We start from the raw sequence: 16,330 nt of genomic DNA, 5'->3' as shown, positions 1-16,330 counted from the left end.
AAAGACTTCAATCTCCCCCATGCTTGGGCAATACTCTCTCCATCATGAGGCCAGAAATTATATATGCGGTTTCGGTCTTTGTGAATTTCACTTGGAGGATAGAATTTAGAATAAAATAGAGGCACAATATCCTTCCAATCAAGAGAATGCCCATTCTTCAGCAGTTTATACCAATGCACCGCTTTACCAGACAGCGATATAGAGAATAGTTTCTTCCTAACTTCATCCATAGAAATACCTGCACACTTGAATAACCCGCATAATTCATGTAAAAACAGTAAATGATCTCCAGGATGGACAGTTCCATCCCCTTCATAGCGGTTATCCACAACACGTTCAATAATTTTCATAGGTATTTTATATGGAACCTCTTTCTCACCTGGCGCCTCATCCACTACCTTTGCAGTAGTAGTAGATTTTCCAAATAGGAAATCAAGAGAAGATCTCTCCATAATGAATTATAGCAGCAGGCAGAAATAAAAACAGCACGTACAATAAAAGTTTTCCTTACCAATTCCACTTACCAATAGCGCTTCACTCCCCGGCAACGGCGCCAAAAAATAGTCTTGATGGCCCACAAGTATAGGGGGTGTATCGTAGTACTTTCGATAAATAAGAGTGTCGAACCCAACGAGGAGCAGAAGGTGTTGACAAGCAGTTTCGATGAAGGATTCACTGTAATTGCTCACAGACAAGTATTCAGGGGGTTTTGATATAGCAGATAAATAAAGTACAAGTAAGTAAAATGCGAGAGTAATAATTGCAGCAAGTGGCCCAATCCTTTTTAGCACAAAGGACAAGCCGGTTTGTTTACTTATGATGACCAAACGTTCTTGAGGACACACGGGAATTTAGTCTAGTGCTTTCGCTTCATATAGTTGATTAATCTTCATTGTTTTGATAAGTGTTGTGTGGGTGAACCTATGCTAATGCACCGCCCTTCCTAGGACTAATACATACTTGTGATTAAACCCCTTGAAAGCATCCGCAAATACAAGAAAGTAATTAAGATAAATCTAACAACAGCCTTAAACTCTGAGATCCTGCTATCCCTCATGCATCGATATACGAATGGGGGTTCAGATTGCTGTCACTCCGGCAACCCCACAACTAGCAAACGAATACAAGATGCATTCCCCTAGGCCCATAAAGGTGAAGTATCATGTAGTCGACGCTCACATGACACCACTAGAAGAATAACACCACAACTTAAATATCAAACCATTAAATATTACTCAACATAGTTCACTACTAACATTTAGATTTCACCCATGTCCTCAAGAACTAAACGAACTACTCACAAGACATCATATGGAACATGATCAGAGGTGATATGATGATGAATAACAATCTGAACATAAACCTTGGTTCAATGGTTTCACTCAATAGCATCAATAACAAGGAGTAATCAACACCGGGAGAGTTTCCCCTATGAAATAATCAAGATTCAATCCTAGATGTTACAGCGGAGACGAAGTGCAGCGGTGGAGATGACGGTGTCGGTGGTGGAGATGATGATGATGATCCCAATGAAGTCCAGCTCGATGACGGTGACGATGGCGACGATTTCCCCCTCCGGGAGGGAATTTCCCCGGCGGATTTCAGCCTACCGGAGAGCTCTTTTCTCTCTGGTATTTTCCGCCCCGCAGAGGCGGCTGTGTCTATTCTCGATCCTCTCCCGCACCTTAGGGTTTTCGGAAGATGAAGTACGCGAAGGGGAGATGGCCGAGGAGGGTGGTGGGCCCCCTCCCCACGTGGCGGCGCGCCTGGCCTGGTGGCCGCGCCGGCCTATGGGGAGGGCCCACGGCGGCCCTCCTCGGCCTCTCCTTTTGGCTGGCTCCTCCTTCTGGAGAAATAAGACCTTCGGTATATTTTCCGTCAATTGTTGATCTTCAGAAATATTGTATCCTGACGGTGCTTTTTCCAGTAGAATTCTGACTCTGGTGAATAATTCTCCAATAATCATGAAACATGCAAAATAGGTGAAATAACATAAGTATCATCTCTAAATATGAAATATATCAATGAATAACAGTAAATTATGATATAAAATAGTGATGCGAAATGGACGTATCAAGGCAGCCACAAAACGACCGCTATTTGACACGCCGGGTTTGACAGGCTGAAAGTAACGGTCCAGCTAAGATAACGAGGCCGGACGTTGTTTACGGGCTGGCATTTATGGGCTGGTAGTAACGGGCCGGCTACGATAACCAGGTCGGGCTGTGCTAACAAGCCATTATTAACACACCATGGGCCCGAAGTAACATGCCTTTTTTGCAATTGTTTTTTGAGACGTTGCAGTAGTAACAACGGGCCAGGATAGTAGGCCGCGCATTTAGGCTGTTAAAAGGCCGGCCGTAAGTGGGCCAACAAAAGGACCACCGTAAATGGGCTTGTCGTTATGGCCACCAAAAATGGGCCATTCCCATACCGGACCTGATGCGGCCTAAGGCCACGCGGGTTGCCCGATCTCACGAATTGACCGAGGGAAAGGCGGAGGGAGAGGAAGAACACGAAGAACACGGCGAAGAACACGATGAACAAACGCGAACGCACGCAACACAACCCGATACAATTCCATTTTACTCCTGATAGCCCGAACCACTATCCCGATAGAATCTCTCAAGGGAGAGACACACGGTAGAATCCCCGAGAGGAAGATCTGTATACGATCGGTGGAATCACACGAGTGAGAGACCGGTGGTAGAATCACAAGTGTGAGAGACTAAACATATAGGGAGTGCCTTGTACAATAGATTTTCGTAATCTAAGGAGGGGGTTACCCTAATCCCAAAGGGATGGTGGAGGCATGAGCATAATTCTCTCAAGTTCATTCCTTACCTAATGAAGGGGGAGATGGGAGCCTATATATAGGGAGCCACTAAGGAGGGGTAGTTTAGGGAAACAAAGGGGTACATGGGCCTTGGCCCGAATGGACTTGTGGCAGGCGTCTTCTCTCCTAGGCAACCTCGGACGCTCTTCTTCCTTCTTCTCTTCCATGCCTCCGTGACCTCGGACTTGAGTGTGGTTCTTGACGTTGACGCACATGATGAAGCGAAGACCGTAGGTCGGGCTACATCATCTCCCCCCACTTGAAAAAGAGTCGTCCTCGACGATGAGTCTTCGTGAATGTGTAGAGGAGGTAGATGACACCAACGCTTGAATGTTCCTTCACTTGTCGAGAGCCCTATCAATAGCACAAGAAAAGCAAAGGAGCAATCAAAGCGTAGCCAAAGTTCATTGGATGTAGCAGGAGAGCGCAAGTAGAAGGAGGTCACCTTAGCAAGATGTCGGTGTGCTCTCATTGAGAGATCTTGTGTAGTCGAAGTGTGCGAGCGAAACCATTCATTGGAGCTCACTTGTATCATGCTCTCAAGAGCTCTTTTTGTCAACTCGTGCTCAATCGAGGTTGACATTGGAGTTTGGGTATCTACACACATGTTAGACAACAAGAACAACGTGTGTGCGTGGTATATGAACACATCATCCATCATGATGGTCCAATTCTTTTGCACATCACCATTAGCATTAAGCAATTTACCATAGTAGATGTGGTGAATATGCGGAGTAAACATGGGAACATGCTCAACATGGATATATGCAAAGTCTCCAAAATGTGAGAGAGCTATGGGGGCAATATCATTTACAAGCATATTAACATTATGGCAAACGAAGCATTGGGAAGAGAAAGTATTCAACATTTTGGTTGCACTAATGGGAGAATATTGCAAGCATGTAGCACAAAACATGTTCAAATTTGTATCATAGCATGGTATGGTCAAATTGTCACAAGCAACTATTTCCACATGATCAACAATGGTGGTATCACAAGTAGCACAAGGGAAAGTGAAAGAGGCATATGACATAGCAATAGGATCATCCAACTCATGCAAGCACTCATAAATCATCATGTCCACTAGTGGGATCATGGCATCATCAACACCCATATAGGTACCTTTGTAGTCCCGCTCATATGAGGTAGGTGTTGTGGAAGAGGTAGGCTCTATGTGGCCTCCATGTTCATCTTGAAGCAACAAGCATGGTGTGATATCATCATCTTCATGCACCATGTACATCTTCTCCATGATCGGCGTCTCGTCATCCATGGGACTTAATAAGACACAAGGAAACACACTAGAGGTAGAGGGTAAGTTTTTAGAATTCGAAATGGCCTCACATGACCTATCAACTACCACTCTCATCTCACTCGGTGTATCACTCATGCTCTCGAAGTGGAGGCACTCATCACGCTCACATATAGTGGAGTCACTCATCTCACATATAGTGGAGTCGCTCATCTCACATATAGTGGAGTCCCTCATCTCCATGGCAATGGCGTCGTCGATGTCCGAGAAACCTAGCAAAGAGGAAGACAGCACAAGAGGAGTAGACGTTAAGTTGTTAGAAATCGAAACATCCTCACTCGACTCATGGTGTGTATCACTCTTGCTCTCAAGGTGTTTGAAGTAGGATTTGCACTCGGCTTTGTCTTGGAGGGTCATTTTGGCCTCTCGAGCATCTAGCTAGGCGAAGTATGCTCTCATCTCGGCTTGCTCTTGTGGGGTCATCATGTATATATCTCACTAGGAAGGTGTATATGTATGTGGTGGAAGGAAAGCTACACAAGTATCTCACCTATCAAGAAAGTATCGGAAAATGGTTCAAGTCAAGAGCAAAGTCGAAATGTATCGGGTTACTCACACACACACTCAAAGCACACGCAAAAGGCTAAGAACTCTATATGTGGTGGGTAAGGGGTGGATAGCAAACGAAAAAGATCAACGGAAAAGTCTATTGTCAAATGTGGGTAAGATCCAAAGTCAAATGTCAAAAGTAGTGATCTATGTCAAGGAAACACGGAAACGCACACAAAGGAGAACAATAGGGTTAGCGCGACCAAGGAATTGAGCAAGTGACAAAAATGGTCCTAACGAAGACTATATGCTCGGCGTCACGCCAACACAAGAGAGAACGTAGCTCGGTTGCATAAGAGGGAAGCAACAAGATTTGCACAAATGCCACTCTTCTCTTTCTCTCTTTGCGCTTAGAAGCTTTGGACTCCTTTGTATCGGTGGCACACACACTTTTTTGTCTATTTCTTTTTTCTTTTTCTCTTTTTTTTCACTCTTTTTCCTATGCTTAGAAGCTTTCTTTTTCTCTATGTCACACTTTTTCTTCTTTTGTGTATCTTTCTCACCGAGCTTGCTTCGGAGCTTTGCTCAACACAACGCGCACACACACCCTCTCACGGTCGTGACACTTGTGCAATGCTTCGCAACAATTGGAAAGCCACTCTCAATGGGATAGGTACGCAAAGGAAGAAATGGGCTACAAGGGGTAGGGGAGGCAAGTTATACCTATTGACGTTAGGCGGTGTCAAGCACACGAACTTGCGATGATGGTGATGACGATGGTGTCGAAGATGCGCCGGAATCCGGGGTGCCAATGCCGTTGTCGCGGTGTTGGTGTAGGCGCGGAAGCGGTTCTCACGGACCAAAGGCACTCCAAAACGGAAACCGGGCAAATTAAGTCAATGCCCGAAAAGTTGGGTCGAAACGAGCGGTCAAAAGTTGGGCTCCAAAAATCGTTAAAAATTAGAGATGGCCTATGTAGAGTAATTGGGGGATGCTGTTAAAATTTGGAGTCAAACGAGCTCCGGAAAGTTGTCAAAATTTGGGGCAAAAAGTGGAGTCAAAATTGCGAAATCCGGTCAGGGGGCCGATTGGACCGGATCCTGGGCCGGACCATCCGGCGTGCCGTCCGGTTTGGCTCCGGTCCGGTTGCCCCCCGGTTTGTCTGTCAAAACTTTCGCTGGGACTCGAATTGCTGTGTGCCTGAGCTGAGCGATGGAATCTGAGAGTAGCGCGTGTGTGGAATCAAGTTGGAGGCAAAACGCGGCAGGGGAGTAGCGGGAGGAACCAGAGGCTGCTGGCGATGCGCGGCTGTGGCTGGGCCTAGTGGCGAGCGGAGCAAGGGCGAGCGGGAGGAGATGCGGCTCGGTGGTGTAGGCCTGCGCGCGCGATGCTGGTGCGGTGGGCCAGGGGTGGCGGCGGCTGGTGGCGTGCGGCGGCTTCGATGCAGGGATGTGGTGGCCGCGCGGTGAGGGTCCAGGGAACGGCGGCCTGGTGGTTTGACGCGGGGCGGGCCTGCGCGTGGCTTGGCGCGAGGGGAGGCGAGCCTGGCGGTGGGCGGCTAGCGCCTGCGGACGAGCGGAACGGAAACAGTGGTGGTTGGAGATGGTGAGCGGGAAGGTGGGCGGCCGGCGGGGAGGTGGAGCGTGGCAGGGAAAATCGAGGCGAGCTCGCTGGCGCTGAGCCGTGTTTGGCTCGAGCTGCTCGGGAAGAAGATGAACACGGGATGAACAGCCACGAAAACGGTGGTCAAATCCTTTCAGATCTGGATGAAATTGATGAAATTGGGCAACAAAAATATGGGGGAAATATAGATCAGCACCAAAGACATCAAATCAGTGGATAAAAACCACAAAAAACGCAACAAATCCGGAGATCAATTTTCGAGCTATTTTTTGGGTATTTTTTTGGGAATCTTTTTTTGGGTGAAATTGGTGAAATTGGAGGGTCAAATTCGTGGCAACCTTTGCTCTGATACCATATGATGCGGCCTAAGGCCACGTGGGTTGCCCGATCTCACGAATTGACCGAGGGAAAGGCGGAGGGAGAGGAAGAGCACGAAGAACACGGCGAAGAACACGATGAACACACGCGAACGCACGCAACACAACCCGATACAATTCCGGTTTACTCCCGATAGCCCGAACCACTATCCCGATAGAATCTCTCAAGGGAAAGACACACGGTAGAATCCCCGAGAGGAAGATCGGTATACGATCGGTGGAATTACACGAGTGAGAGACCGGTGGTAGAATCACAAGTGTGAGAGACTAATCATATAAGGAGTGCCTTGTACAATAGATTTTGGTAATCTAAGGAGGGGGTTACCCTAATCCCAAAGGGATGGTGGAGGCATGAGCATAATTCTCTCAAGTTCATTCCTTACCTAATGAAGGGGGAGGTGGGAGCCTATATATAGGGAGCCACTAAGGAGGGGTAGTTTAGGGAAACAAAGGGGTACATGGGCCTTGGCCCGAATTGACTTGTGGCAGGCGTCTTCTCTCCTAGGCAACCTCAGACGCTCTTCTTCCTTCTTCTCTTCCATGCCTCCGTGACCTCGGACTTGAGTGTGGTTCTTGACGTTGACGCACATGATGAAGCGAAGACCGTAGGTCGGGCTACATCAGGACCGCCACAAGTGGGCCATCCGTTAATGGGCCATTCCTATACCGGACCAACAGAATTGGGACGTCCACTAATGGGCCATTCCCATACAAGACCGCCACAATTGGGCCGTCCATTAATGGCTCGTTGTAGTGACTACAAACATGGGCCCAAAGTTCAGTTCAGTGCCACGTGTGTGCCTGCATGTGGGCCCCAATTGTCCATGTGTCAGAAGTTCATTGTGCCACGTGTCGAGATGGTAGTGGGCCATCCACACGCACATGTTGGTATTCCGTGTGACACGTGTCGACATGCCAATGGCCACGCTCGTGGCACATGTCAGCGTCGAATACAATTCTACATGGACACGTGGTAGGAGGAGGTTGGTCCGGAGTTGTCAGCTAGACGGCAATGATGACATCATGTGACAGGACTGACAGGCCAATCATTGAACTGACAGGCCAATCATTGAACTGACATAATGCCTCCAAGGATCCGACCGACGGAAAGCAATCCGCGATGGCCAAAGGAGTCACAGCGGAGCGGGCCGGGTGGGTTCTGGGCCAGCATAAAGTCATCATGGACCTGTGACGCACTTTCCTAACCATCAGTCTAGCCATCTATGACGCGAGGTCCGCCACGGTCCTGCAAACTATCAGCAACACGTGTCCATGACGGATTTTACCCATTCGCTGACGAACTAAAACAATTATAGACTAGCGAATTATTACTAGTGTTACTCTCTCACTTGGACCATTGTAAACACTAATTACACTTAACCCATACTCAAATTCTACACTTGGTAACTTACCGGTCGGTCACCCATCCTCACACTACTCCACCATCAGCACGCTTAACTCCTCAGTTTTTTCCTGCTGTGCTCCCGCGAATGTGGTTGTACCTTATTGTAAATACTACCATAAGATAGTAATATAGCATTCCAATGTGAGGAATTTGAATATCTTTAAATCTTTAAACCGCAAGTGGACAAATAATTTATGCATAACTATTAAAAAGTGTGAGGAATTTGAATATGAAATAATTTTGTTTTCATTCATTTATTAATATTATTATCAAATAATATATGCATTATTCATATAATATGGCCAAATAAAATATTTTTAAATCTTTAAACCGCAAGTGGACAAATAATATATGCATAACTATTAGAAAAATGTGAGGAATTTGAATATGAAATTATTTTGTTTTTTATTCATTTATTAATATTATTATCAAATAATATATGCATTATTCATATAATATGGCCAAATAATTAATATCTTTAAATCTTTAAACCAAAATTGGACAAATAATATATGCATAACTATTAGAAAAATTTGAGGACTTTGAATATGAAATAATTTTGTTTTATTCATTTATTAATATTATTATCGAATAATAATTGCATTATTCATATAATATGGCCAAATAATTATTATCTTTAAATCTTTAAACCGCAAGTGGACAAATAATATATGCATAACTATTAGAAAAATGTGAGGAATTTGAATATGAAATAATTTTGTTTTTATTCATTTATTAGTATTATTATCAAATGATATATGGATTATTCATATTATATGTTCAAATAATTAATATCTTTAAATCTTTAAACCGCAAGTGGACAAATAATATATGCATAACTATTAGAAAAACTAGTTGGTACCTCGTGCGTGGGGGCGGGCATTAGAGATGACTTTCTTGTATGCAGAAAATAGCACGAACAGTCTATGAAAATAATGCTCATTTGCATATGCAATTATCAAGAGTAAGCATATACTCCCTCTGGTCGTATTAAATTGACATGCATTCACCCAAAAAGTACACAGGAGTAACGTAAACCTTGTTTCGATAATTGTACATACTACCTCCGTTTCTAGATATAAGGTGTAGTTTTTTTGATAAATGTCTACAAAATGTAAGGTATATTGCATTGGATAACCTCTGTGGATATTTTTTTAGGAACTTGTTTGTGTATCGTTTGAAAACTTCTCTATTTTATAATGACAATTTTTCAGGATCAAGCCCGTCATAACCTTTTGTAGTTTTCTCTTCATGTGTGTTTCTTAATTTATATGTAAAAAACTATACACCTTATATCTAAAAATGGAGGGTTCCTTATACTACCACATGATTTCATTATTATCTTTATAGCTAAATTTATGCCATCGCTTCATGTTGTTGATAGGGAACCACTTAATATTGTATTTCTAAATGCAGTAATTATTTTATTTGACACAAAAGAACTGATTTTGTACTGCACTACATGGAATTTTTCTGCTCCTCAGATGGGTAAAACAAATTAGATCTCAAATAGTCTTTAACATCATGTGTGGCTGCTGTCTTTTCGACCTAATTGACACACTGTCCCCACATTCGTATATGTAGTTCTTAATTCACTTCGTCACAGGTTACTTGAATGATGAGGTTACATGCACCAAAAGGGATAGCTCATTGCAGACTAATGATCTTGATTATGTTTTTAAACTTTCTTACCACCAGATTGTTCTAGCTGACCTTGAAGCAGTTTGATTCAGTACCCTGAGTTGTTGATGTTGCTGTAACATTGTAAGTCTGATTGTTTGAAGCTATCTTATAAGATTAAGTTGATGTCACGTTGTCGGTCTTTATGTACTTGAACCTGGTTTATGCCGTTACATTGCGCTGAAGATGACGAAGCTGGAGAGATACATGTAGTATTCATGGTGAGGAAATCTAAAAGCACTGACGGGTATGCAATCTGACGAAATGGACCTATGGTCCAGACAACTTGAGGGCTGACTTAACATAATAACAGATAGGTGGACACCACACTGCGGCTTCTCTTATTTGCTCTTTCACGTACTGTAACCTGCAGCAACAACAAAAGGTTAAGAAAGAACCAATCAAACCAGAGATTTTTATTGATAGATGCACATTGAGAAAGGAAGACATTATCATAATTCTTTGATGAACGAAGGCAGGTCAGTTCACACCAGAATTTTACCAAGTGTCGAGGAAGCAAAAAGGATGAGAGGCAGATGGGGCCATGGGACATCAACAACGCAGATGAAGCTTAACTACATGAAATAAGATAAGTAATCTTATTAAATATGTATTACCGGACATGACCTCTGCCAATCTATTGCAGTGGCAATCGCCAGCACCTAAGATCAGCGACACAGGGCGATGCTGGCCGGCCAGATAGATTGATGACGGTGAGAAGATGCATGCACCGTACACCACAATCTCGGGTCAACACCGCGGCAGCAAAATGACATAGGTGGCGCCATTGTTCCGGAAACCGACTGTGCACTGTGCTTCATGTGGAGGTGTGCCTGGTGTGTGATGAGGGATATATAACCGTGGATTGTTGAGAGATGTGGTGGGGACGGCAACTGAGGAGACGCACGGCTTAACGTTCGTTTTAATTGCCACTTACGGGAGAGAACTAAAGGGACACAACTGAATCCGGCGGGGGTGGGAGAGTTGAACAATGAATATCGTCTGTGCGTGAGCTTGGATCGGCTGGCATGCATACAATATGCATCAGGAGATCATGCGGTAACATGTAGAGCTCTATTAGTTCCTACTTTATAGGATGACCATAGATTTACTATCAGACGGATGGAAAGAACTGGAGGGATGTGGCTGCACCAAATTCGAGCTTGCAAACATTAAATGCATGTTAGTGGGGATGAACTTTATAGATATTATAGATGTGAGGAATTTGAGTATGAAATAAATTTTTTTTTTATTTATTAATATTATTATCAAATAATATATGCATTATTCATATAATATGGCATACTTAATATCTTTGAATTTTGAAATCGCATTTGGACAAATAATATGTCCATTATTATTAGAAAAATGTGAGGAATTTAAATAACAATATAATAGAGAGATTTAATATATTGATCGTGACGATTCATATGTTCATACATAGAAGGCACACACGGCACCACACACCACACCACCATGCATCTACTCATAAATATTAAGTTCGAGGCGATCCAACTAGCTATTGTAGCCAAGTGCCCGGAAATGCCTCCTACCCAGCTCGAAGCCGAGGAGAGCGTCGAGAGCGGCATACTGCAGTTTCTTATGGCTCAAGGGAAAATTGCCCCATCCAAAAATCAGTGCATCTTCTTCTGCTAATTCCTTGGAGGTCTTCGGCAGTTTGTTCTTCTTATTAAATTTCTTCTTCTTCCCAAGACCCGTCCCAATATAATGATTTGCCAAATCATACAAACTCGGAGTCTGCTTATTTGGGACGGGGTTCTGGAGGATCTGCTGGAGGTTGATTGCATACGGAATACCAATAATGTTGTAGCTATGCAACATATTCAAATCATTGTGGATTGCCGCGCCACAGAATCTAATGTTCTTGTCCGCAAGGAAATCTATGAGAAGTTGTGGCACTTCATCGGCATGAACAACATGGAAGACCAAAGTCTGTTGCGCGATGGAGAGTTGAAGGATGGCGGCGCGTTGATTAGCTCTACCCTCGCGAGGGTCGGTGGACTCGCAGTCCAAGCCCACGGCCATCAAACACAGAAAAAATTGCCATTGGGATTTTGGATGCTTTATGATATCTCTAAATTTTAAGCACCTTCTAAGAAAATGCTTCTTTGATAACAAAAGCCATGGAAAAGCTAACCTTGATTTCCGCGGTGTCGAGGAAATCCATCTTGACGGCGCGGATCTACCTCTCCACCCTCTTCGCACGGTGGGTGTATGTGACCTTGAAATCCATTTTCTCGATGACATCGTAGTAGACTTCAGATCAAGGGAAGTCGAGGGTGCGCGCGAGCTTCACCATTTCTGTATCCATGAGAGACTCGAGAGAGGGCCATCCGGGGCGTAGGAGAGAGAGAGGTCGGTGCCGGCCGAGCTCTTTTTCAGGAGAGAGATGTGGCTAATGGTGCAGTTTTGGTGGCTATGGAGATCTGAGGAAGAACAAGGCATGTATATAGTGGAGGGAAGTGAAAAGGCTAGCCCAATGGCGCCAGCGGTGATGCAACTTCTGGCGGCGACGCTTCGATCGTTCTCTCTGTTTTCCGTGTGAAGTAATCATCACACCTTGTCGCAACAGGGTCAACTTATCATATATTGATCTCAAATAATTAGTGGGAACAAAACAAGCTCGCATAACCTCCTTCATGGTGCACCATGTAATAATGGGTAGCTCTCCATCTTCTTCGCGGGCACGAGTAATTCCATCCCACCAACGCAACGCATAGCCCAAACTTGATCTTCCTATCTTCAGTATAATCATGTAGTCGCCATAACTTCTCAATTTTGAGCTCTCATGTGAGGTATTCTTCAACATCTGGACCTCCTTCAAATCTGGGTATTGAGAATTTTGGCTTACCCAAACCATCGTCTTGCGGTTGTGGAGGAACAAGGCGGGCTCCGACGGGGAAAAACCACGACCATGGATACCAAGTCCAATACCACGCTCATGAGCAGTGGGTGCAGCCTCGAAATCACCATGAACACTGTCCTCATCTTCATGTTGGGACTGTTGTTGTTGCTGTTGAAGAGTACGATGAATATCCGTCATTAGTACTTGGATAGTTTTGACGATCTCATTAGTAGTGTCAAGCTTCTTGGTGACGGTCTGAATGTCCTCATTAAGTTCTTCGCCCTACTTACGAAACTCACGCCTCACATCGTCACAAAGAGCTTCATACTCCCACCTTTTTCTATGAAATAACATCAGCATCACTAGAAGACATGATTAGTAGTTAGTGCACTAAATAAAAAATCTGTAGTGGTACTCTCACAACTCACTCAAAACTGATAAGAAAGATAAATCTTACCGCTCCAAAGTAAATTAGTATTGCTTACCACTTGGATTGACAAACTAGTGCATGGATGTAGCGAAGCGAATATCAAGGGTATAAGAACAGTCACACGACAAAGCAAGATATATGTGGGGCTGTAGGTAGGCTACCTATATGCACCAATAACAAGCTCTAGCGCTGACCGTATAAAACACCGTAAGAAACTCACACAAGGCTATAAATGTGGCAATGCAACTATATGGATGAATAATGTTGCAATGCACTCGAGAGACACTTGCAAACCTCAACGGGACATGCACAAGATTGCTCAATAAGGTGCAGAAAAGTAAACGAGGCCTTCAATTCATTTTATTAGAACTTCACAATTTTTATTTTATCACACACAACAATGTAGCTCTTTTGCTTCTTTTCAATTTTCTCGTTTTTTTTATTTTATCACACACTGCTCATTAGGTGGGACCGGGCCTGGGACCAGGTGAGCCGGCAGCAGCTGGGAGAGGCGCCGGGCGGCCACCGGGCGGGCGCGTCATCCTTCCTGATCCTGGTCCGGTGGGCACCGGTGTAGGGGCCGGTGTCTGCCGGGTCATCCGGTGTGGCAGCCGGCGCTGCCGGGCCTAGCGTCGGTCCGTCTGGCGTGACGGCCGGTGCTGCCGGGCGTGGAGCCGGCGTGGACTTCTTCTTACTCCTTCGTGCATGCCTCCCTTTCCTCCCTCGCGCGTCCATGGAATGTCTTCACGTCAACCACCATGTCTAGCTGGTTCTCTTCTCCTCGTGCGACGCTTGCTCCGTCTTTGTACCTAATCATACACAAGGCAAAGGACTTAGGCAGTATAAAGTTCTCATCGATCAAAGTATTATTCAGGAGTGAATTCAACTGTTGTTTAAGTAGCATCGTACGAGCCCTTGTAATGGGTTCAATCCTAACTTCCTTGGACTTGAGCTTCACAGCAATATCTTCTTCATCTTGCAATGACTAACGTAGTAGTTCAGTAGGGATGTCCTCATCAGCGTGTGTTCATTGTGTTCTTGTGTTGATCCATCACCCCTCATGTTCTTGGTCGAATTCGTGAGATCGGGCAACCCACATGGGCTCAGCCCGCATCACATGGTATTAGTGCAAAGGTTGCTATAAATTTCTTCATTTTCGCCCAAACTTTTTCCAAAAAAATTTCCCCAAAAAATAGCTCGAATTTGGATCTGAGGATTAGTTGCGTTTTTTGTGGTTTTGGTCCACAGATTTGTTGTCTTTGGTGTTGATCTACACTTCCTCCAATTTTCATCGGCCAATTCCATCAAATTCCATCAAAATCCACGATTCTCTGCTCAACTTTTTGCCCCGAGTTCGTGCAGTTCGTCGCGCAGATCTTAGATCTGAAATTTTTGACATTTTAGGTACTACCGGTGACTGACGACAGAACTTCCGGTCAAAACCGGTACTACCGGCCCCTCTTCGATGTATTTCCGCTAGCCAATTTCCTGGTCAACGCAATCTTCGTGCTCCTCTCGCACGCGCCCTACAAGCCACATCCGGCATCGCTCAACCGCCTGCCAGCCCGCAACCGCCCCTGGCGCCACTCGCCACCTTTCCCCGTGCGCCCTTGGCCACGGGAGCTGCTTTACACCGACCTGGTCGGTGTATAACAGCCACCGACCACCCCCAGATCGTTGTTGGGCCGGCCCACGAATCGCTGGTGCGGACGGACCACCACACACAGGCCAGGTATGTTGGGCTGGTCCAAATTGTTTTTCTTTTTTACTTTCTCATTTTTTTCTCTGTTTTAAATCTGAGCAGTTTTAAAATTTAAACAAATTTTGAATTGAACGATTTTCGAATTTGTACAAATTTCAAAAACTGAGCGATTTTTCGAATTTGAATAAGTTTCGAAATTGAACGATTTCCGAATTTGAACAAATTTCGAAATTGAACGATTTTCGAATTTGAACAATTTTCGAATTTGAACATTTTCAAATTTGAACATTTTCGAATTTGAAAATTTTCGAATTTAAACACTTTTTGACATTGAACATTTTTTAAATTTGAATTTTTTTCAGATTTGAACAAAAAAGAAGAAAGAAAAACAAAATAGGAAAAGAAAACAGACAAAAGAAAAAGGAAAAAATAAAAAACAAAAAAAGAAACAGAAAACTGAAAAAAGACAGCCTGGCCCATACCCGACCAGGGGTGTGCGGTGGCCGGAAGCCACCTGATGATATCTAAGATCTCAGGAGTGGCCCGATCTCGCGATTTGACCCCGAAAACCAAGGGAAGAGGTGGGAGAATGCGAGGAACACGAAGAACACGAAGAACGCCGGTACTCACGCACGCACACCAACCCGATACACCCGATGCTTACCCCCGTGGCTCGATGGACCACGCCAATAGAATCTCCGAGGAAGAGGCACGCGGCAGAATTCCCGGAGAGAGATTGGGGTTGGAGAAGAAGAGCTTGATGAGGGAGAGAGAGTAGCTTGTACTAGAATCTCACTCAACAAGATCCAAATCAACAACCAAGGTGCCTTGATTACAGAGGGATGATAACCCTAGGGAGACTAAGCTCAAAGGTAGGTTTGAGTTCAAAACAAGTCTAAGGGGTAAAGGAGGGGTCCAGGCTACTTATATAGGCACACAGGGCCAGCAAGGGCGAACAGGTACGCGAATGGATAACTTAAGGCAGTTTGGTGGGTCATTCCCGTCAGACCCGGTTTGGATCCGGTCTGACCGGGCCTATGACCGGGTGGTCCGGTCCTGGGTCCGGTCGACCGGGAGCCAACCGGGAATCTGCGAGGTTTCCGGTCTTCGTCCGGTATGAGGGAGCTGCGCCCGGTTGGGCGCCCGGTTGATCGGGCCCGGGACCGGGGCGTCCGGTTGTGGGGCCGGTCTGACCGGGTCCTGGACCGGCCAGCGTCCTTCTCTTCCTTGGAGCGCTTCGAGCGAAGTCGGGTTCGGCTTCATGATCATCTCCATGTCCAGCTGCTTCTCTCCCTCCCTTGACCTTGGCGTCTCCTCCTCTCCGGGGTCTTGATGCGCCTTGTACCTAATGACACATAGCACGTCGGCATGAGGTAACAATCCATCCAAAGGGGTACCGAGATCAAGGGTGGTGAGGAGCGAGTTCACCTCATCATGTAGAGCTTTAACTCGGGCTCTCGTCATTGGGCCACTTGGGGGACTTGTTGGTCTTGGTGTGGAGGTGACCGAAGGCCACCCCGCATCATCTCCCCCCTTGGGAAAGAGTCGCCCTCGACTCTTGTGCCTCCTCATCTTCATGATATGGCGATAAGTCCGCAACGTTGAACGTG

The 16,330-nt window shown here is 45.2% G+C and overlaps 1 protein-coding gene and 1 long non-coding RNA gene across 2 annotated transcripts; both read right to left on the bottom strand.

The window, feature by feature from the left end:
- Positions 1 to 2,706: 2,706 nt before the first annotated feature.
- LOC127323540 (uncharacterized) lies at positions 2,707 to 6,449 on the bottom strand. Its single transcript, XR_011755555.1, has 2 exons — positions 3,282 to 6,449; positions 2,707 to 3,190 (listed from the first exon to the last, which is right to left on the bottom strand). It is a non-coding gene; the product is annotated as an uncharacterized lncRNA (long non-coding RNA).
- A 4,788-nt stretch (positions 6,450 to 11,237) lies between these two features.
- Positions 11,238 to 11,768, bottom strand: LOC127323574 (3'-5' exonuclease-like). Its single transcript, XM_051351690.1, has one exon. The coding sequence runs from the start codon at positions 11,766 to 11,768 to the stop codon at positions 11,238 to 11,240; it is 531 nt and encodes a 176-aa protein (XP_051207650.1).
- Positions 11,769 to 16,330: the final 4,562 nt, after the last annotated feature.

The sequence above is a fragment of the Lolium perenne genome, chromosome 3 (genome assembly GCF_019359855.2).
Source record: "Lolium perenne isolate Kyuss_39 chromosome 3, Kyuss_2.0, whole genome shotgun sequence".
Classification (NCBI taxonomy): Eukaryota; Viridiplantae; Streptophyta; class Magnoliopsida; order Poales; family Poaceae; genus Lolium; species Lolium perenne.
This window is presented reverse-complemented; position numbering and strand designations above follow the sequence as displayed.